Source organism: Colius striatus, chromosome 24 (assembly GCF_028858725.1).
Source record: "Colius striatus isolate bColStr4 chromosome 24, bColStr4.1.hap1, whole genome shotgun sequence".
NCBI lineage: Eukaryota > Metazoa > Chordata > Aves > Coliiformes > Coliidae > Colius > Colius striatus.
This window is the reverse complement of record NC_084782.1, coordinates 3,902,843-3,922,513: the sequence shown is the minus strand read 5'-3', so window position 1 is coordinate 3,922,513 and position 19,671 is coordinate 3,902,843. Positions and strand designations below refer to the sequence as shown.

Sequence of the window (19,671 nt, the reverse complement as noted above, 5' to 3'; positions counted from 1 at the left end):
CTGGGATACCGGTACCGCTGCCCCAGCACTCCTGAGTGGTGAGCACATTCCTCACCTCTCTGTGCAGCCCGAGCTGCTCCCCCAGCACCTACACACAGTGGCACGAGCTGCTCCCGGGGCTGGAGGTGCCCCCAGCCATGGCAGGGAAACACGGTTCCCCCTTCACATGCAGCTTCTTACATGTGAGCTCTTAAAAGTCCCCCCAGTCCCCCCCTGAGTGGCTCTCGGGGGCAGCAAAGCAGCAGCACAGCTCTTGGAGCTGCCTCTAAGCTGCCAACTACCTGCACACACTGGGAAAAAGCCACTGATCTCAGAGGCAGATGGTGCTGGGTAACAAAGGGATCCCTCTAGGAGTAGGATGAAGTCATCTGGTGACTGTGCAGTGCTTTCTGCAGACACACCCTGGGCTGAGGAAGCGCCACAGAGCTTTGGGGAAGGGTGATGAAGAAGTGGGAAGTGGAGGAGCCAGCAGCATTCCCCATGACCTGGGCGAAACACCTTCGTGCTTTTCCCGTCTGACATTGCTGTCCCTTCCCCTCCAATCCCAGCCCTGCTTTGCTCCCAGTGAACCTTCATCTCACCCTCTCCCTGCTAAACACTTTCAGAATGGTGGCTGTCTAGCAGGAAACTGAGAGGGCAGACCATGACCAGCCCCCTCCCCAGCTTGGGACCAGTGTCTCCAGCTCCTGCAGGCAGCGATGACATCAGCAGCAGCAGCAGTAGGTCCTGGCCTCTGTGAGCAGGAATGGGCAAAGCTGTGGGCAGCAGCACAGCTGTGGGCAAGCAACAACCCCAGGTTGCAGCTTTGGCCAAAAGGGCTTTGTTTGGCCATCAGAGGAGGGATGGGAGCAGCTGCCAATGGAACAAAACTGAGCTGAGATCACAGGCCCTTTTAAGTGTAGTTATTCATTAGAAAAATAACTCTGCTCCCCTCACAGGCAGCGGCAAGGGGAGCAGCAGAGCCCCGAGTCCCGGGGTGAGGTGTGGAGGTGGCTGTCAGTCCAGTCCAAGGGGTTGGTCCATTCTGGCCCTGCTGCTGGCAATGCCCAGAGCTCACTTGTGCTTGGCTCGAGGGAACTCCTTCCTGCCCTTGTCGCGGCCCCCGAAGAAGCGGACCCTGTGGATGGCCTGCAGCTGCCGCTCGATGGTGGCCCTGATGTCCACCTCGTCAGGGATGTGCACGTAGCGGACGTTCCTGCCGGCCACGAAGAGCTCGTCCAGCTGGGCCACTGAGCCCTGCCTGTCCGTGAAGGTCACCTCGGCCAACCTCACGTTCATGAAGGCGTCCACGTTGGTGACGCGCCCCGTGGCCGCGCTCTCGTCGCGGAGCTCCACGGTGGTGACGAGGCCGTGCAGGCCCTGCAGCAGGATCACCAGGCTGTTCTCGGCGATGGTGCGCTCCTTGACGGAGTGGCTGACCTCCATCGCTCCTGCAGCAGGGCGACGGACACGCCGTGCTGGGGAAGCCCACCAAAGCCCACCCACCACCCCTTGCACACTCTCCTGCATGCAGCCCCCTCCCCAGCCGCTTGCTCTCCATGTGCCGTCCCCTGCACGCTGCGGCCTCGCCGCTGCTCCCCCCGTACGCTTCCCTACATGCCTCCCCTCTCCCGTCACTCGCTCCCGCTCTGTTTGCCCACCCTTTGAACGCACACACCGCCCGCCCTCCCGCCTTTGCACGCTCGCCCACGCAACCCCCGCCTCCTCCCCCTCCTTCCACACGCATTCCGCCCCCCGCACCCGGCCCCGGCCGCTCCGCCCCGCACACACACGCTCACCGCCCCGCACACACTCACCGCCCGCCCGCGCTCGCCCGGCGGCAGGAAGGGGCGGCCCCGCCTGCGCACTGCAGGCTCCCGGCTCCCCCCGCCCCGCCGCCGGGCTCGACGCGGCCTTTGCCGCGGCTCAGAGCTCGTCCATCAGCGCCAGCAGGTCCTCGCCTTTCTCGCAGCTCTCCGGACGCGGCTCCGCCACCTCCAGCTCGCCCAGGATGCGGGAGAGCTCCGCCCGCTGCCCCGGCTCCTGCGGGGAGAGACGCCGCGGCTCAGTCCAGGGGGCTGGGACGTGCCCCTCCACCCGCTAACATGGGCCTTTACTGGACTAGGATATGCCTCACCACTTGCTAATGTGAGGCTTTACCGGGGCATACTGGAGGGACTGGGACATGCCCCACAACCTGCTGATACCCTTGAGCCCCATGAGAAAGGGCTGCAGGTGTGAGGCTGTAAGTCCAAGCAGGCAAATGATGCAGTAACTGTTCTCCATCCAGTGCAGTTAAAAACTTGCTGCCATTACTTATTTAGAGCTTAACTGAAAGGGGGAAAAATGTGTTTTAAAGTTACTACTCTGGGTGAAACTGAGTTCTTAGCAAGGCAGGAATCAAAGATCTGAAACGTGCTGCACATACCTGTGTGGCTTCTATGTTGATAACCTTGTAAGATAACTCCTCTGGTCTGGTCACTGCTGCATGTCTTGATTGGAAACATGAAAAGTGGGTTTTAATCTTACGGAGACGTGCAAGTAAATCATAAAAATCAGATTTCATGAGGTTGCTCTGGGCATGAAGTTTGGACAATGTCCCTGTTCTTACTAGGCTAATTAATGACACCAAGTTGGAGACCTTGTCCTGTTCTACACTTTTAATGCTAAGGGTAGAACAGCAGGAATATCTCTGGAGTTGAGATTAAAAGTAGGTAAAAGCCTTCTGCAGAAATCATGTAACAAAAAATCTCATTACCCTTGTGCTCCCTGCCAGAAGGAGTATGGTGTTTAAGCCCATCAGGCTCATCACCTCCATGGGTTATATGCTCATCTCTGAAACATGTAGATGTATTTGGGGGAGAGGAGAGGTAAAAAGGGCTGAAGGGACATCTGTGCTCCATGGGACAGAACCAAGCACAGATCATCACCAGCTGCTGAGTGCCAGTGTCACTGGGAGGGACCTGAAGCTGTGCACTGCAGGAGGCACTGGTGAGGGGAAGGGCTCTCCTTGCTGACAGCTGTAATCAAAGGTCAAGGGAAATGTCTTCTCTTTGTAGGGACCATCTGGACCAGAATAAACAAAAAGCTAAAAACTCCACTATTCTGTCCCTAAGGGCCAGATTTAGTCTCCAGATCTGTCCTCAGGGCACCACAGCACAAACCCCACACCAAGAAGCACTTGAGCATACTCCTCCTCCTCATCAGTTGTGAACAAATTCAGTCGAAATCCTGTCTCGCTGCCACCAGGTTTCTTGATCTCCATCTCTCCCAGCAGCCTGGCCAAAAAGTTCAGCTCTTCTTTAGCAAAGGGGTTAGGGACTAAATTCTCCTGCAGAAAACAGCAATGGGCTCATTGGTCAGAGGTCACCAGGGACACGAGGACTCCAATGGGTTTTGTGTTTTCTGTTCTTACATAAATGTTCCTCAGAGTGATATAAATACATTTCTGCACTGGTCATGGTGCAGAGTGTGCAGATAACTAGCAACTGGCAGCTGTATATTTAAAGTGGTGCTTGAATTTGTAGACCTAGGACAAGATAATTTTCCAGCTGAAATGAACAGCTGAGAAATTTGGAATAGCAGCTTTCTGTTTTCCAAAGAGATGAAAATAGGAAGCAAGGGTGCCTTTGCATAAACCCGTGTGTGAGCTGCCTTAGGGAAACGTGCCCTTCCCCTAGCTCAGAAGGGACTGTGGAGCATTGGATGGGGCTCTGAAAAGAACAACAGAACAAGCTCCCCTGAAGTTTCCCCCTAAGTATAGGCGACCAAGATGGTTATTGTTTCCCTGAGAAAGGAGCTAACCAACGGGGAAGACAGTGGAGATGATGGATGTGGGTGTTTCACTCGCTGACTCATCTATTAGAGACAAGGGAAGCAGAATGTAAAAGCTGGCGAATGCGGTAAAACCGCTCAAAGGAAATGCTCCCACCACGTGTGACCAGCTGCAGGACTCACTGACACAGACTAATTAGCCAGTTCATCAGTGAGAGGAACAGAGCAACACTGACCTTTGTGTGGGATGAGGAGTTTTTGGATGATCCTGACATGTGTGTCTCTACTGGCCGACTAACACTGTACCTGGAGGGAAAAAACCACGTGAGGAAGTGCAACCTGCTACTTGTATGAGATACAGGAATGGGAGGAAGCAGCCCAGTACTATGATTTTGGAATGTTTGTTTGAAGATTGTAAATAAGTGAAATGAGACGTTCCAGCTCAGTTCTGTGGAGTATTGAGGCATTAAAATGTGTGAGTGACAAAGCTGTAAGAAAGAACACTGCTGTCTCATTCTCTGAATGGGAAAATTATTGTGTTAAAACCAACATGGGGAAAAGAAAGGATTTCTTGAGAGCAGCTAAATTACATGTCACATGATGTGCAGTACCAGATCAGAACACTCTTTTCTCAGCTTTACTGCAGACATAAATGAAACTTCTGCTCCTTTCCACAGCTCTGTGCACACATCTCTCTACCTGTGTTTGAAAGGTACTTTGTAAAATCAGGCTGGTAACAGCAAAAGAGGCAAAACCACCCAAGGCTGTGAAGATGTGCTTCTGGACAAATCCATAACCATCAGTGTTTCCTTCATGTCTCTATGTAGGACAAAAATTACTTACATATTTGTTCCAAGTTTGAGGACTCTGTCTCCATAAAGATCAAAAGATCCCTCTCTTTGTGGAGTAACATAATTTCCATTGGTGGTGAACTCAGTTCTTTTAACTTCATCTCCATTGTGATTAAACATCCTTAAAAAACCCACATTAGTGAAACACATTTAGCAGTTTTATTACTGATTTTCAGTACTGATTTCATCAGCTTACTGCCTAAGACCAAGGGGAATAAAGCCCTGTTCTGTATAGTGGTAAATGCCTGTTTTAGAAGATAAATTTCTAATAGCTAATTTACTGGCAAAGAGGATGCCAGAAAAGGCTCAGGATTTCATTGCTGGGTGACTTAGTCCCAAATCCTGCCCTTAAATAGCACCTATGGGGTTTCAGCTCTCGACACAACAGAACTCACCTGATGAGTCCTGGAACCTCTGTACCCCAAGGAACAGGGCCTGATGTTGGCAGCACAAAGCGACCATTAGAGTTTTGCACTTTATCCTTCAGAAAGATAGAGACCTGCAAAAGAGTATTCCACCTTTGAGAAAATCATCTACTGCTCTTGTGATCTGAAATTCATCAGCATCATCTGCTTATGCACTTGAGCATGAACCATTTCTTTAGAGAATACCAAGCCACATGACTTTGAGCTCAGATTCTCAGCTTCATACCGAGTTGCCACTGAAGTGAAACCCATATTTATCACCCAACAAATCCATCCTGTTAGAGGTTCCTTCTTTCATACCATTTGATAATCGTTGAGTGTTATTGTAGTAGATGTGCTCAACTTGTGAAATTATAAGGACTGAAATGACAAGCACATCAAGATGACTGAAAAGCACAAGTAACAAACCCAGCCTACAGTGTAATTAGAACAAAATACCTTCGTGTTCTAGCCACAAACTCCCCTTCATTCTTACTAACTGGTTGCATTGGGCTCGTACCCTTATGTGCATGTCCTGAAAAAAAATGAGGAGTGTTTGCCTGATGAGCTGAAACTCGCCAGCAGAGAGACAGCTGTACTTCTGGAAAAGAAAAAAACATCATGTAAGGCTTTGCAAGTACTGTGTCCAAACCAGGCAGGGGTGGAAACAAGTTACATCAGCATAATGGTGGCCAAAAATAGTGCTTGTGTGGCAGGGGAAGCAGAAATGATATAATGGGGGCTGCTGGTCATTATTAGTAATTATTATTCATTACTAAGAGTCTGATTTAATTTCTGCTGAAGTCAGTACAGACTTTGATCAGGCTGAATAAGCAATGAATTGACTTCAACTGAGCCAGCAGAAAAATAACCCTCCACTTGCAGACATCTCCCTCCCCAGGAGCCCTTTGGAAAACATTTCATGACTTCCCAGAACTTTTACCATTTTATGAGACCAGTTCCCTTTCCCTGGGACACCTGTATTCATTGTCCAAAGAATTCCCCCAGTAACATGAGCAAAGGTTGCTAACCAGGAGGTTAACACCTAGGTTTAACTTGAGGTTTTCCTCAAGTTAGAAAGAGGGAGAGGCTATTTGGATGATTCTCTGAGGTTGAGAACATACCAACCTTGATGTGACATTTAGTGATGCAGTATTTAGTCTCTCAGATAAGCTTGAAAGGGAAAGAAGAGTGTAATAAATCTCAAACTAGAGTGTGTCCCACCCTGTTTCTAAGAGTTCTTACTTCAATCAGCTGTCGGAAAGTTTCATCCACCTGGTTCAGAATGCCAGGGGAGTCACATATGAAGTCCTTGATTGCATCCAGGTGATTGAATGTGACCAGCAGAATGTCTTTGGGCCGAGGGCACAGCAGCACTTGGTATTTGAAAGCCATAGTCATAAGGTCATACAGCTGCAAAGTAACACAGAGACATTTTGGTTCTGTCACAACAGAGTGAGTGATGGCACTTGGGGAAGTTCACGCTGACGTAGAAAGGGATTTAGACACTTAGGCTAGCACCTGCCTCCACTAAGGAGAACCATCTTAGCCTTGTTTCCTAGGAAATAAGACTTCTGCAATCACAGTGTCAGCCCTCCTGCTGGTCTCTTCAACTACCAATTTCACACCCTGACACCCAGACTAAAGGTCTCTCAGGTAATCCAGTTCCTATAGGATTTTTCTAAATTGTCTGCTGGATGTAGTGTCTTCAGGCAAAAACTCCAACCCCTGAACCTGCAAAACACTCACTGTCAATACAGAAACAGGTATATTTACATCTGCATATGCATCTATTTTTATTATCTATTAAAGAATCCTTCCTGAACAGCTTACAATCAGTGAGCTCTTAGAGCAGAAATGCCTACTTCTGAAGTATGTGACACTACCACAGATTTCACAGAACCCCATCATGGTGGGGGCTGGAAGGGCCCTGCAGAGCTGCCCCAGCCCCTGCTAAAGCAGGTTCCCCTCGCTCAGGGGGCACAGGAACGTGTCCAGGTGGGGTTGGAAACCTCCTGAGAAGGAGCCTCCACACCCTCCCTGGGCAGCCTGGGCCAGAGCTCCCTCACCTCAGCACCAAAGGAGTTTCTCCTCCTGTTCTAGTGGAACTTTTTGTGTTCCAGATGATGTCCATCACCCCTTGTCCTGGCACTGTAGGGAACAGAAAGGGGTGCCCCAAAGCTTCCTTGGTGAGAAGCACTTTTGGAAAGAAAGCAAGTGGAAGGAGGGTTGATCCAAAATGCTTCAGAATGGCAGTGATGTATAAAGCCATGTGCCAGTGATGACCCTCAGAGGCCTGTGCAGGGGAGCACAGTGGCACTGATCTGGGCAGGGGTTGGCCTTTACCTTGTCCATGCTTGCCTGGTTCAGTCTCATGATGGAAGCGTGAGCCAGCCGGTCGTAGACTGTTCTCAGAGCCTTCTTGGAATAGAGTTCCTGTGGTTTAAACAGCTCTTCCATAAATTTTTTATTGAACATGGTTGTGATGATGTCATTCATAACTGCAAAGACAAAGAGGCTCTGTTTTTCCCTTCAGAAACAGCCCGTTGCTCTGATTGATTCCACACTGAACCTGCACACTGATGGCTGTGAGGACTGACGTGGATGCTTACCTGTGCAAACCAGGCACACAGCCACAAGAGAAAAATGAGGAGGAACATCACTTCTACATGGCAACATTTTTCCCACTCCCACCTGAGCCTAACCAGCAGCAGGATTCCTGCTGACCGTCCCCAGGGGTAGAAATGCTTCCCAAGCTGCAGACAACAAGCCCTGCTTGCCAGTGGGAATAAGACTGGGTTTGTTGCTTTGTTTTTATAGCTGCAGCCAAGTGCTTTTCCCTTTTAAAATCATTTCCTTTACAGGCTACTCTGACATGTATTATCTGTAAAAGCTACTGTTCTGCTTCCTAGACGATGCTTTGCATCACTTTGGGTTTTTGCACACTACAACTAGCTGACTTTGCCTGTTCTCTCTTTACCCTTTAACACTATTAGTCTATTTTTCCCTTCTACACAGAAGCTCCTGAGTGATTCAAGGCTCCTTGAAGCATTTGTTTCAAATGGATTAACACTGACAGGTATTTAAGGAAGCATTTATAACACTGTGGTCTATGTCAGGCCATTCAGAGCTCTCACACAGCAATATCTGCAGATCCTAGAGCACTTCAAAAGCACAGAACTCTAAAACTCCTTGTGTGTGCTTCACTTTTCTATGTGTAAATTTAGGCATAGTATTGTTCTTCCATGTAGCTTCCTCAAGAGCATGCAGAGATCAGGAGTGCTGAATATAACAGCTATGCTCTGCTTATCAAGCTTTTAAAGCAGAGAGATTTTGCAGTGATGCAAGCAGATGCAGCATCTCAGCTTTTGTGCTGGCTCTGACACTAATTATACACCTGATACACTCTACAGTGTTATAAATAAGCATTTATTTCTCTGTCCAAAAAACGTTAAATACAAACTGTCAATTCACACAGACCACTGTACAAGCATGGCTTTTGCTAAGCTGACTGTTCCTGAAGCTGATAATGCCAGCTAAATCTTATGGATTAGAAAAATCTCAGAGGAAATCATTAAAGAAAGACAAAAAGAAGTGAACACAGGCACGGTGGCAGTGATCAGCTCCTTGAAACACTGCTGCAATTACTCATTGGTGGCTTAGACACTTGGGTTTTCACAACTGTTGTGTTGAACTACTCAAACAGCCAAAACCAAGTTCATTTCCCAGTCACTTTATCTTTTCTTAGGTGATTAACCCTCTGGGGAACATTCTAAGTGTGCTGCAGGTGCCAAGAACCTGAACAAGCTGAGGGTAAGTGGCTTCTGACGCAATCCCTTCTCCTCACTTCAACCTGATGCTGCCAGATTCTCTCCCATGCTGATGTACATTGCAGCATCCATGCACTGTACCTAACAGAGCTTGCTAGTTCCTGTTTTAAGCACCCAAACAGCACAGACAGGTCTCAGCTCAGCTTCTGAGCAGCATGGGTTACAAACACACCTAATTACCAATGGGGAAAAAACCCAATCTCTCCTTTTCCTCCCTTCATTTCATAAAAAATGACCATAAACCAATCCCTGCTTACAGCCTGAGGCAGGAATCCTCACTTTATCCTCATGGAGAAAATCAAATCTATTAGCAGCAGTGAGAACTTTTGCCTTAGATTGCTATAATGAAAAATACATTGAAGTTGTTTGTGTATGTTGTCCACACAAAGGCTTCTCCTCCATCTTTGGAGAGTCATGAACAACCCAAAGTGCCAGGAGACAATGTCCTGGTACGCTGACTGTGTCTGGGTTCACAATGGAATCGGAAGATCTGTGTTAACCACACAGCCAGCCTTCTATAAATCATCTTCTGAAATGAAAACCTCTTGTATTGGCTATAAAAAGACATTAAAAAAATGATGGTAAAGGGCAAATCTGACATGGTATGGTTGATAATGGTATGGGAAAGAGAGCACAGGGAGTCCTCAGGGAGATATTTATGCCATTCTTACAGTGGAAAATAACAAAGAAAGGAGCGTTAGCTCAGGGAAAATGGCATGCCAAGCAACATAGCATAGAAGCAATTTAGCAGAGAGGGGTTTCATCAGCTGGGATGGGGCGAGGGAACCCAAGTATAGACAATGTGATGGACAGAAGAGAAGCTGAAGGGGCTATGGTGGTTTTTGCTTACATGTGCCATGTCACTTGTGACAGACACATTCCAGTGTCTGCTGTGCTGTCACGTAACATGGCTCAGCTGCATGACATGAGACTGTAGCCTGGGTTATGCTCTTGCTCCCCAGCAGACATTCAAGGCAGCAGAGAGCATGGTATGAGTGGAGAACAGTCACACAATCTATTTGTGGTAGCTTTATGGGTCATAACAAGCTCAAAGGCAGCCAAAGCCACCTCGCCATGGCTTTATTGGCATCAGGCTGGGTTGGTGGCTCGGTGTAACCCTTCAGAGGTCACCCAGAGAGTCATGGGTTAACATTTTTCTCACACAAGAGAAGCTGAATTGTCAACATGGGATCTACATCTGTGCCACTACTATCTACATATGAGAAACTGGGCTTTCCTACAGCTCAGCATTGTTTGGATGTGAGAAAAGAGGAATATGGGAAGTGTTCTTGCAAACAGCATGTACTGGTAGCAAAAAAACAGCTGGGGTAAACTCCAGGAGATCAGTTTTTACCTTCAGTAAATATTCAAACCCTAAAAACAATGCTTTGAAAAACAGGAGTCATAACCCTGATTTCTTTTAAAAGAGGGCTGCTCAAAAAGACAAGTTCTAGTCACGTTCACCCAGCAAAAAACCTGAGATGGTTTAAGAGGTTTATTTGCTGATTCAGCTCCTCGGCACAGCCCTTTGCTGGAGGCTGCCACCATTTCAGGGCAGGGTCTGGAAGGAAACACATGCTCACACCTCAGCTTCTCCACTGCAGGACCTGATGTCTCTGCTCAAACCAACCTTCAGGGATCATCTCAGTTGAGAGGAGCTCAGCTGTGGTGTGAGCACCCACACCAGCACTCTGCTGCCAGGGCAGTGGCCTCCAGCAGAAGTGGAGATGCAGCTAGGATGGAAATGTTTTACACCTTTCCTGGAGTTCACCTGTCAAACCTTAAGCAATGGCTTAGAAAAAAAAAAACCCTTAGAAAAATGCAGTAAGGATAATATTCCTGCATTTAATCAGAAAAACAACCTCCACAATACTCACACCATCACATGTTTGCATTAATACAATGAGAGAACAATATCATCATCATTTTGGTTAGAAAGATTGCTATGATAAAAAGCTTTGATCTCTTGACAGTCCTGCTTAAATCAGCAACTGAGTTTTGAAGCCATAGGATTTTGAGATCCTGTCTGCTTTTCTAAGATCTCTAGTTGAGGTGCATTTTAAAGCACAGGTGAGTGGTATCATTGCTCTCTGGCACTAGGTCTAGAAGGCTGCAGGAACAGCACACAGTGTGTTCACACACAATGAGCCTCATGTGTGCATGTAGTGGTGTTTGTCTACTGCATGCAGCTAGAAGATTACAGTACCTCGTTTCCTGTCCACATCTGTCCATTCATCTACACGAAGCATATAAAACAAAAACACCAGTTCAGGAGGTAAGAACCATGGTTTCAAGGAGAATAAAAGAAAGAAACTAAAAAGAGGATAATAACAAAAAAACCCCTAAGTACTGGACTTTCTTCTTTCTCATCAGCATTCAGCACTTCACATGAACAAACCCTCCTGTTCCTTGACACTTTCAATGAGCACAACAGATGAAACCTCACCCTCCCCTAGGAAAAATATCTTATTGCTTCAATGGAGATCAAATTTTACCCTTGATTAGCTCTTAGCAGGGTTTGCACTGAGCTTGGAAAGCTTTCAGCTGTGTTTTGCACTTACAAGTGAGCAATATTTGAGTGAATGGTTTTAGGCATTAAGGAGCACCTGAGTGTGGATGAAACCACACCTTTTTTATTACAGAACATTAAAGCTTCCTGAAGCTCATCCCCCATCATGTGGCAGGGAGCTGCAAGAGCTTTGAAGAGCTAAAATGGCTTTAATTTAGAAGAAGTAACCAAAGAGGTGCTGAGCTGTAAGCTGTGGGTTCTGTGCAGGAGTGAACACACAGGGCTCTGCTTTTACACTAACTTTGACCAAATGTTAAGACTGACAGCTTGCTATAAAAGCTGGACAAGGCTTTTCAGGAACCACAATTGTGTTGTTTCATTCTTTTTTCCTTAATGTTTTAATTTTCCTGCACAGGCTTTACACATTCAATTGCAAGAAACTACTTCTGACTACAGAGCAATCTGGTCTTCCCCAAAACACCTCAGGACCTGGATGGAGACCCTCAAATCCTTAGTTATTTAGATTCCAAAAGCATATTTCTGAAGCTCTAACTTCTGAAGCAAGCACAGAAGCACTGGCACGTACTCCTGTTTCTACCTTAGCTGTATGTGTTTCACAACTAAGCTGCAATAACGCCTCCAGGCAGTTGTTACCACATGACAGCGGATGCACTCCGCAGGCTTTACTTCGCATTCTCAGGCAAGGAGAACACACACGATCGATGACCGCGATAGCGCTGCTGTTAAACCATGGGGAGGAAACTACTTGTCAAGGCTCCTTTGGGGAGCCAGACACGGCGGTGCGGTCACTGCCCGAGCACCCTGCCAGTGACAGCACGGCAAGCACGTCCCTGCTGATGCCGTGTGACGCGCAGGGGCCGGCGGGTGTCCGGACACATCATTTCGCCGGGGGAAGGCGGGAGGGAGCCGGGACCGGGGATGCAGGAGGGAGCTGGGCCCGAGGGAGGTGGGAGGGAGCCGGGACAGAGGATGCGGGAGCGTGCCGGGCCTGGGGATGCGGGAAGGAGCCGGGACAGAGGAGGCAGGAGGGAGCCGGGCCTGGGGATGCGCACCGGCGCCCGCAGCTGTGGCAGTGCCGCTCTCCCAGCCCTCAGGGCCAAACCAGCATCGCCAGCGACGCCTCAGCTCCGTCCCGGACGCGGCCTCGCACTCAGCCCGGCGCGGTGTCCCGGGAGCGGGCCCCGCAAAGCCTTGTGAGGCTGCGGGAGGGGCCCCAGCCGCCCGCCGCTCACCTTTGCGCGCCTTCTCGCCGGGGATGCTCTGGGCGCGGAGGCGCTGGTCCAGGATGTAGAGCATCTCGCCGCCCAGGTTGAGGAACAGCAGCGGCAGCGTCCGCAGCGACATGGCGACCGCCGCACGAGCCGTTGCCGGGCAACGCGCCGACCAATCAGGAGGCGGCGTCTTGGCGGGCCGGGGCGCGCGCAGGCGCACGGACGGGCCCGGAGATGCTGAGGGACGGGAACGGCCTTGGCCTGAGGGGAGGCACCGGGACATGGGGCTGTTCAGCCTGGAGCTGGCCCGTGGGGAACCTCAGCAACACTTCTGTGCACCTAAGGGGTGGTCACATCTTTTTTCTGTTGCCTCCAGGGACAGGAGCGGGGTGATGGGCATCAGCTGGAGCTGGGGGGAACCCCCCTGTGCTGCCCCTGCGCACAGCACTGTCCTGAAACCCAACTTCTACATCGTTTAAACCACTCCTTGCACTTTTCCAGGTGCTCAGTGTCACAAACCACGCACACACACAAGCAGAGAAGAGTCAGGGCTGTAGGTAGTTATTTATTGCTCAAGAGGGTGTCTGTGGCAGCCTCAATGAGCCCCTACACGGGTGTCCCCTCGCTCTGTGCCTGCTTCTCCTCCCTTGCAGCTCTTGCTCTCTCTTGCCACTCTCTTCTCTTCTTCAGCCTCTCAGCTGCTTTCAGCTTTCGTGCCTCCTGGAAAACCTGCAGGAGGAGGATGAGGCGATTGAGGTGGGTGACCTTAAGAGATTTTTTCCAACTGTTATGACTCTATGACTTCCCTCCCAGCCCCTTCCACCCGTCTCACTGACACCCTTCTCCACAGGGATGTTCTTCTATCCCAGCTCCGTGGCACAGTCTCAGGGTGCTCCATACCTTGAGACAAAAAGCCTTCTTCACAAGCCCACGCTTGGTGATCCTCCGGCTGTAGGGAGGGGGGAGGCTGTACTGGATGTTGAGCTGCTCACAGGTGCTCTTGAAGGTGTCGTAGCGGACCCGGCGCAGGTACGTCAGCAGCTTCTTCCGACGGTCCACAGCCATCAGCATGTGCCGCCGGTTGCTTTTGTCCTGCAAAGGCCTCAACGTTCAACTAGGCTGCAGACAGATTGTACTTCCACCCTAATAAATTACTTAGAATAGAGTCTGGCTGAAAGGAAACAATCAGGTTAAGGACAGCGTCTTCGAAGCATTTTTCTTGGCAGATACTGCCAGAGCATCAGGTCACTGCAAGGAGAGACGAGACTTAATTTGCTTTTCACTGAAATTGCTTTCTGCATTCTGTGTCTGCACCTTCCTCCCTCAGCCCTGCAGACTGTTTTCCACTTGTACTCAGTTTCAGGCAGTGGCAAATTCCTCAGTCTGATGAAGAGCAGCTGAAGGAGCTGGGGATGTTTGGAAAAGAAGAGGAGGAGGGGAGACAGGAGCACTTTCTGACACTCCCTGCCAGGAGGCTGGAATGAGGTGAGGTCTCTGCTCCTCAAGTTGCCCCAGGGGAAGCTGAGATTGGAGCTGAGGCAGAACTGTTTACCTGAGAGGGGTGTCAGCCCCTGTGCCAGGCTGCCCAGGGAGCTGGGGGAGTGTCCAGCCCTGGAGGGATCCGAAAGCCGTGGAGCTCAGGTGCTGAGGGCCATCGGGTAGTGGTGGGCTGGGCAGGGTGAGGGGAGGGCTGGGACTGCAGCAGCTTCAAGGGCTTTTCCAACCAAAATGATTCTTTGATAAGCTCCAATAGCTTGCAGGCAAAGGCTGGGGGGCAAGGTCTGCTGGCCAGAAATAACACAGAATATTCTCTTTGGAAGAGAATGTGCATAGCTCATGCCACACCACTCAGGGCAATCCCCCATGACAGAAATTTCCCTGTCCTATACAAGCAATTTGTGTAAAAAACAGGCTTCATCCAAGTCATTTCAAAAGGTCTCTTTGGAGGAAACTAAGAGAAATTAAAAGGTCCTTTCTGGCAGCAGCCAGCTCTTTGTGCTCCCAAGCTTTGGAGAAAGAAACATTTGGCTTCTTGTAGAAACTGAATTCTCTTTCACTCTTTTATGATTAACAAATAATTACACACTCTCTTCAAACACAGTGGATTAAGCCTTTTGCATTGCATAAGGAATCTTTATACTGTTTATAAACCCCTAGTTGTGATGTTTCAAACTTGGTCTCTGAACCCAAGCAGCTTTAGGTAGGAAAGTGGTCACCACAACAACACAGTCTTGTCTGCAAAACACTTTCACAGGCAGAACAAAGCGAGGAGGAGACAGCTGCTGAGGCAATAACATTAATTACATCAAAAAACTAAGCAGCGGAGCCACACCTGCAGCAAGGACATGTTTAGCTGAGCTCCATTCAAAGGCACCTGCTCCACCATTTCCACCCATCCAGAACAAAAAAGAACATGCTCCACATTTCATTGAGAATGTAGCTGTGACTGAGCCAGCACTTTCCCAGCCTGGCACCACAGAGCAGCTGTAACTATTTTATAAACCTTCTTAGGAAAGCTGTCACTCCCACAATTCAAAGCCTTGTGTTCTAAAGCAAGAAAAGAACCTGAACAGCTGCTGCCTTAGATGTGTGGGCTCAGATTACTGATAGTTACCTTGGGATGCCTCTGAAGATGTTCCTCGTAAGTGCGTATCTTGGCAGTCAACACAGCAACTGTAAAGAAGAGAGGTAAGAAGCTGTGTGAGAGCAGCAGCTTGCAGGGGTGAGACAGCCTCATTTGCATTCCTTTCCCACTGCAGCTGAGGACTGATGTTCTGCTGGGTACTCACTGCACTGCAGCAAGTACAGCCCCACAGCCCCCTGAGGGAACGCAAAGCAACCCAGGGAACAGCCTGCACAACTCAAGCCAGAGCCATTACTATTACGAAGCTGTTTAATTAGAGGTGAACACTTTAGCAACAGATCATAGGAATTTGCCTGTAAAAGAGCCTCTTGCACATACTTAATTACTGGTGACTTTACATTCATTTCACTTGGTCTAAGCTTTGGAGGAACTGAGACAAATAAAGAGGTTCTTTCTAGAAGCAGCAGCCAGCTCTCTGCTTCCAGGCACAGAGAAAAAGGTGATGAAGGCATCCAGGGAAACTGAAGGCCTTTACTAATGATCAAGGGGTGCACCTTGGTCAATGACAGTGTGGCCTTCAGCCCAGCCCTGTCCCTACACAGTGCTGGAGCCATTCCTTGTGATGCAGAGGGAAATTTGGATTCCACAACTACATCAAGTAGTTCATTTTGGTAATGAATGCAGTGCAGTGCTTCGTGTCATGTAAGCACTTCAAGCAGAAAATGCACATGCTGCCTTTGGAGGATGGATATGGAGCAGGGATTTGGAAAGCACACTGGCAGCCATCTGCCAGTAAGTGCACAGGCTGCCTATGCCACGCTCCCAAACCTCAGGGGTCCTCCAGGGCACACTGCAGGCTACCTGCCTCTCCTGAAGGAGACTCTCCTAACTGATACAGGAGACCTGAAGTGCTGGAGTGGGAATAGATGAATAAAATTAAAGATGTACCCTCTGCCAGCCATAACCTATTTTAACCTACCTTGTACCTCAAAGGAGCCATTGTCATTGGGGGACCTCCTGACCTTCTCCACCAGCTGCTGAATCTTTATTTTCACCTTCTCCTTCTGTGGACAACAGTAAAGAGCTTGGTACTTTCTCGGGAACACTAAAGATCTGACACCCCTCAGCTCTCCTCCCAGATGCCCAGATAAAGGGTTTGTAATTAATAGCTTTACTCAGTGTCACAGAATCACAGAATCTTGAGGGCTGGAAGGGACCTCAAAAGCTCATCCAGTGCAAGTCTCCTACCAGAGCAAGGCCACCTAGAGTAGGTCACACAGGAACTGGTCCACGTGGGTGTCCATCACAAAATGTGTACAAAGTGCTTCAAAAAAGGACCTGCTGCTTGCAGACCAGTGCTCAGTACAGCAGTAAAGCAGCACAAAAAGACCTCAGCAGAACAAACTCCCACTGTTCAAGCCAAGAGTTCAGGCACATCCTTGCTCCCAAGGTCACAGACGAAGGGTGTTGAAGAGGCCGCGCTGCTGTCATGAACAGGGCAGACAGCTGAAGCTGCTCTCACAGGGCAGCAGCTTTTACTTATAGCATCTTTTTAAGCTGCAAGCAAGGAATGGCAAGATCTTTGTGCTACCTTGTGATTTGCTTGCTTTGATTTCCAGGCATACAAAAGTAAAAGCAATCTGAGCAACATCTGCTGCCCAGTGCACGGGCCAGCCATCAGCAGTGACACCACACAGCTCAGCTCCCCTCTGACTGCCCAGTATTTTCTTCTCTTTTTATTAGCAGGCAATTATTATCATGAAGAAGACTGCCTGATACATTTTTAAGAGCAAACAAGACTCTTACAAGACAAGACTATAAAGACTTATCACTCTCATGTGTTGAATAGCCCCAGATTTGCAGCTTCCGAGCGACACTTTAAAGTGAAGAACACTTCAGAATGCAGACAAGTCTTACACTAATGTGCTCATTAACTCTTGCAGGGTTTTTCATGCAAGTAGAATGAAACTAACCTGGCTTGCCATTTCCAGTGACAACAGTCTTCTCACTACATCATCAACACTGCAAGGAGATTGCAGGTTAGTTTGGAAGCTCCAAAGTATATTCACCAACAGAAACAAGCACAAGGTTACAGCACATATTAACTTTTCTCAGGTTTAATTTACTCAACAAACTTCCAGCAGCTCCCCTCCTGAACCTCTCAGCCATCAACTGCTTCTTGCATTCCTAAGAGTCACAGCTGAGGTGACAGAAGCATCCAGTACTTTTACTGCTGTGCAAAGAATCATTTCCAGTGGAGATGAAGTCTTAATAACAAAAATGTTACATGCAAACTGGGTGATGAACATTAACTCCCATGTAAGCACATGAAGACAAGATCATTAATTTCAGACCAGCTCCTTCACTGCCTGGTGCCAGTCTCAGCTGGGCCACTGGAGGCTCTCCCTCCACCACAGATGAGCAGTGCTGCAGTCACAGCAATGCCAAAGGCAGGCCCCAGTTTCAGAGGCAGCCATTCATTTTGGGTTAACTACACACTCCAGAGCACCTGCATCTAAGATAGGCATTGCACTTGCAAAACAACTTTCCAATTCTTGAGCTAAATCAGATACCAGTGACCACAGAGCACTAATTTATTACCAAGCAGGGCACAGCTTCCCCATCCTGTGGTTGTGTGTGTAAGATCCACATCTCTGAAGAGAACAGTATCATACCTATTTACTATGGGCACATCAGCATAGTCTTTCTTCAGCATTGTGGGAGGAAGATCATCCAAATGGCTGGGGATATCTGTAGAGAGAGATGAGCACTTGAGGAAGAGAAGTAGCAAGTCAGAGCTCTGAAAAACCTTGCAAACTAGACCAAAGAAGTTGTAAAGAAAATGTTTGCTCCAAATTGGAAGGAAGAACTTAAGAGATCAAGCTGAGGTGGCAGGAACTCAGCTAATCAAACTGGGTCCAGTCCCTTGCCTTGAGCTCTGTGGATTTACAGCATAGTGTAGAATCCACCAAGATCAGTGACTTCTTGCTAATGTCAGCTTCCCAGTTGCTGAACCCTGAGTAACATTTGAACTCACAAGGAATTTTTTCTAGAATCACAGAACCATAAGAAAGGTTTACAGAGGGACCTGGTGAAGTTTCCAGTTCCATCTCCCCTTCAAAGTGGGACTGTAATCACTTCTTTGTCTACCAAAGCCTTGAAAACCTCCAAGGATGGGTATTTCCCGTGTTCCCACCCTGCACTGCCTTCCCAGTGATTCCCTTTTGCTTCTGTTTCCAGCTGGAGCATCTCTGAGCTGCTATTTGGGACGACTGCCTCTCACTTGGCCCTATCAAGAAAGAGCCCTCACCCTTGTAATTACCCACCATGAAGCTGCAGGACTGTAGAGTCCAACAACAGGGATTATATTTCCTTCCTCTTCCTGCAGCATTATGGCACAACTCTGATAACAGGAACAATAGACCATTTTACCCAGTGGCTCCTTTAACCCTCACATACCTTTCCTCTTTCTTCTCACAGGTCTGGCATAACATCTTGCTGCCTGAATAAAGGGACTGCAGGCTTGAAGGAAGAAAATGAAGACTCATCAGTCTTTAGTGAACTCTGGCACAGCACAATTGAGAATCCTCATCACCAGCTTGGATTGAGCAGCTCTTTGACCTTTCAAGGAGGAACTCTTCCAACTGCTCTTCTAAGGCCCCTGCTATTGGAAGCAATACCTGCTTCAGACCCTTCACGTGTGCCTCAAACACCTTTTCAAACACAGACTTTACCAGCCCGCGTACCTGCCAGCAAACTGCCTGAGGAGGAGGCAGCTCAGCTCTGGGTCGGTGCAGGCATTGAGCACAGGGCTCCAGGTGCTGTCCCGTGGTTACAGCGACGGAACCGCGTGTGCAGAGACCACGCAGAGCTTCAGCCCACGCCTGAGCCCAGCTCGCAGCAGCTTCTCCAGAGAGATCTCCGGCCTCAGAGCTGCCCGAGCCGCTCCAGCCGCCGGCCCTCCCCGCTCCCGGCGCGGGGTACGGGCTCAGGGTGTCTCCCGGGTCACCCACCGCCCTGTCCCTCTCAGGGCCGCCTCAGGCTCCTTCCCCTGCGCCAGACCACCCCCGACCCCGGCGCCGCGGCCGCCTCCTTCACCCTCCGCTCCCGGCTGCCCCCCGCCGCCCGGCCTCATCTTCCTCGGCTGGGCCCCACTTCTCCTTCCGCCGTCCCCGCGGCCTCTGGCGTGCGGCCCCGAGCTCACCGGCCGCCTCGCTGCCGCGGGCGCTCCTCAGGACGGCAGCCGCGCCGCGGGCCGGTCCCGCCAGGCAGCGGCCCAGCGCCGTCCGCAGCGCCAGCATGGCCCGGCCCTCACCGACCCGCCGCCACGGGCGCCGCCATCTTCCTCCGCCAGGCGCCACGGCCGAGCGCCGAGCCAGGCCAAAGGGGCCGAGCGCCGAGCGCGTCGATCTCCGCGCCTCCCCGTCCCCCTCGAGCCCGCCGGTGCCCGCTGCCCGTCCCGCTCGAGCTCGTCCCGGGGCTCATCCCGCCGCAGAGGCCGCTCGAGG

At 49.7% G+C, this 19,671-nt stretch overlaps 3 protein-coding genes across 3 annotated transcripts; all 3 read right to left on the bottom strand.

Annotated features, from left to right (window-relative positions):
• Positions 1 to 892: 892 nt before the first annotated feature.
• On the bottom strand, positions 893 to 1,861 carry LSM10 (LSM10, U7 small nuclear RNA associated). Its single transcript, XM_062014403.1, has 2 exons — positions 1,797 to 1,861; positions 893 to 1,430 (listed from the first exon to the last, which is right to left on the bottom strand). Exon 2 carries the CDS (start codon positions 1,423 to 1,425, stop codon positions 1,054 to 1,056), a length of 372 nt encoding a protein of 123 aa, XP_061870387.1. The 5' UTR covers positions 1,426 to 1,430; positions 1,797 to 1,861; the 3' UTR covers positions 893 to 1,053.
• A 9-nt stretch (positions 1,862 to 1,870) lies between these two features.
• OSCP1 (organic solute carrier partner 1) lies at positions 1,871 to 12,727 on the bottom strand. Its single transcript, XM_062014402.1, has 10 exons — positions 12,601 to 12,727; positions 7,355 to 7,509; positions 6,254 to 6,421; positions 5,529 to 5,609; positions 5,000 to 5,103; positions 4,597 to 4,725; positions 3,990 to 4,059; positions 3,171 to 3,310; positions 2,408 to 2,471; positions 1,871 to 2,022 (listed from the first exon to the last, which is right to left on the bottom strand). The coding sequence occupies exons 1-10, from the start codon at positions 12,710 to 12,712 to the stop codon at positions 1,906 to 1,908; spliced, it is 1,140 nt and encodes a 379-aa protein (XP_061870386.1). The 5' UTR covers positions 12,713 to 12,727; the 3' UTR covers positions 1,871 to 1,905.
• Positions 12,728 to 13,118: 391 nt separating this feature from the next.
• MRPS15 (mitochondrial ribosomal protein S15) lies at positions 13,119 to 19,640 on the bottom strand. The gene is made up of 8 exons (XM_062014459.1): positions 19,368 to 19,640; positions 18,623 to 18,685; positions 17,839 to 17,914; positions 17,137 to 17,185; positions 16,143 to 16,227; positions 15,194 to 15,252; positions 13,480 to 13,671; positions 13,119 to 13,308 (listed from the first exon to the last, which is right to left on the bottom strand). The coding sequence occupies exons 1-8, from the start codon at positions 19,462 to 19,464 to the stop codon at positions 13,186 to 13,188; spliced, it is 744 nt and encodes a 247-aa protein (XP_061870443.1). The 5' UTR covers positions 19,465 to 19,640; the 3' UTR covers positions 13,119 to 13,185.
• Positions 19,641 to 19,671: the final 31 nt, after the last annotated feature.

Excerpts from the sequence above, each read along its gene's own strand:
- LSM10 (XM_062014403.1), bottom strand. The coding sequence starts at position 1,425 with ATGGAGGTCAGCCACTCCGTCAAGGAGCGCACCATCGCCGAGAACAGC.
- OSCP1 (XM_062014402.1), bottom strand. The coding sequence starts at position 12,712 with ATGTCGCTGCGGACGCTGCCGCTGCTGTTCCTCAACCTGGGCGGCGAG. Across the intron at positions 6,422-7,354 it reads ACCAGGCAAGCATGGACAAG|CTGTATGACCTTATGACTAT; the intron begins GTAAAGGCCAAC and ends GTTACTTTGCAG. Across the intron at positions 4,726-4,999 it reads GAGGTTCCAGGACTCATCAG|GATGTTTAATCACAATGGAG; the intron begins GTGAGTTCTGTT and ends GGGTTTTTTAAG.
- MRPS15 (XM_062014459.1), bottom strand. The coding sequence starts at position 19,464 with ATGCTGGCGCTGCGGACGGCGCTGGGCCGCTGCCTGGCGGGACCGGCC. Across the intron at positions 16,228-17,136 it reads CACTGGAAATGGCAAGCCAG|AAGGAGAAGGTGAAAATAAA; the intron begins GTTAGTTTCATT and ends TGTTGTCCACAG. Across the intron at positions 13,672-15,193 it reads ATCTTCAGAGGCATCCCAAG|GACAAAAGCAACCGGCGGCA; the intron begins GTAACTATCAGT and ends AGGCCTTTGCAG.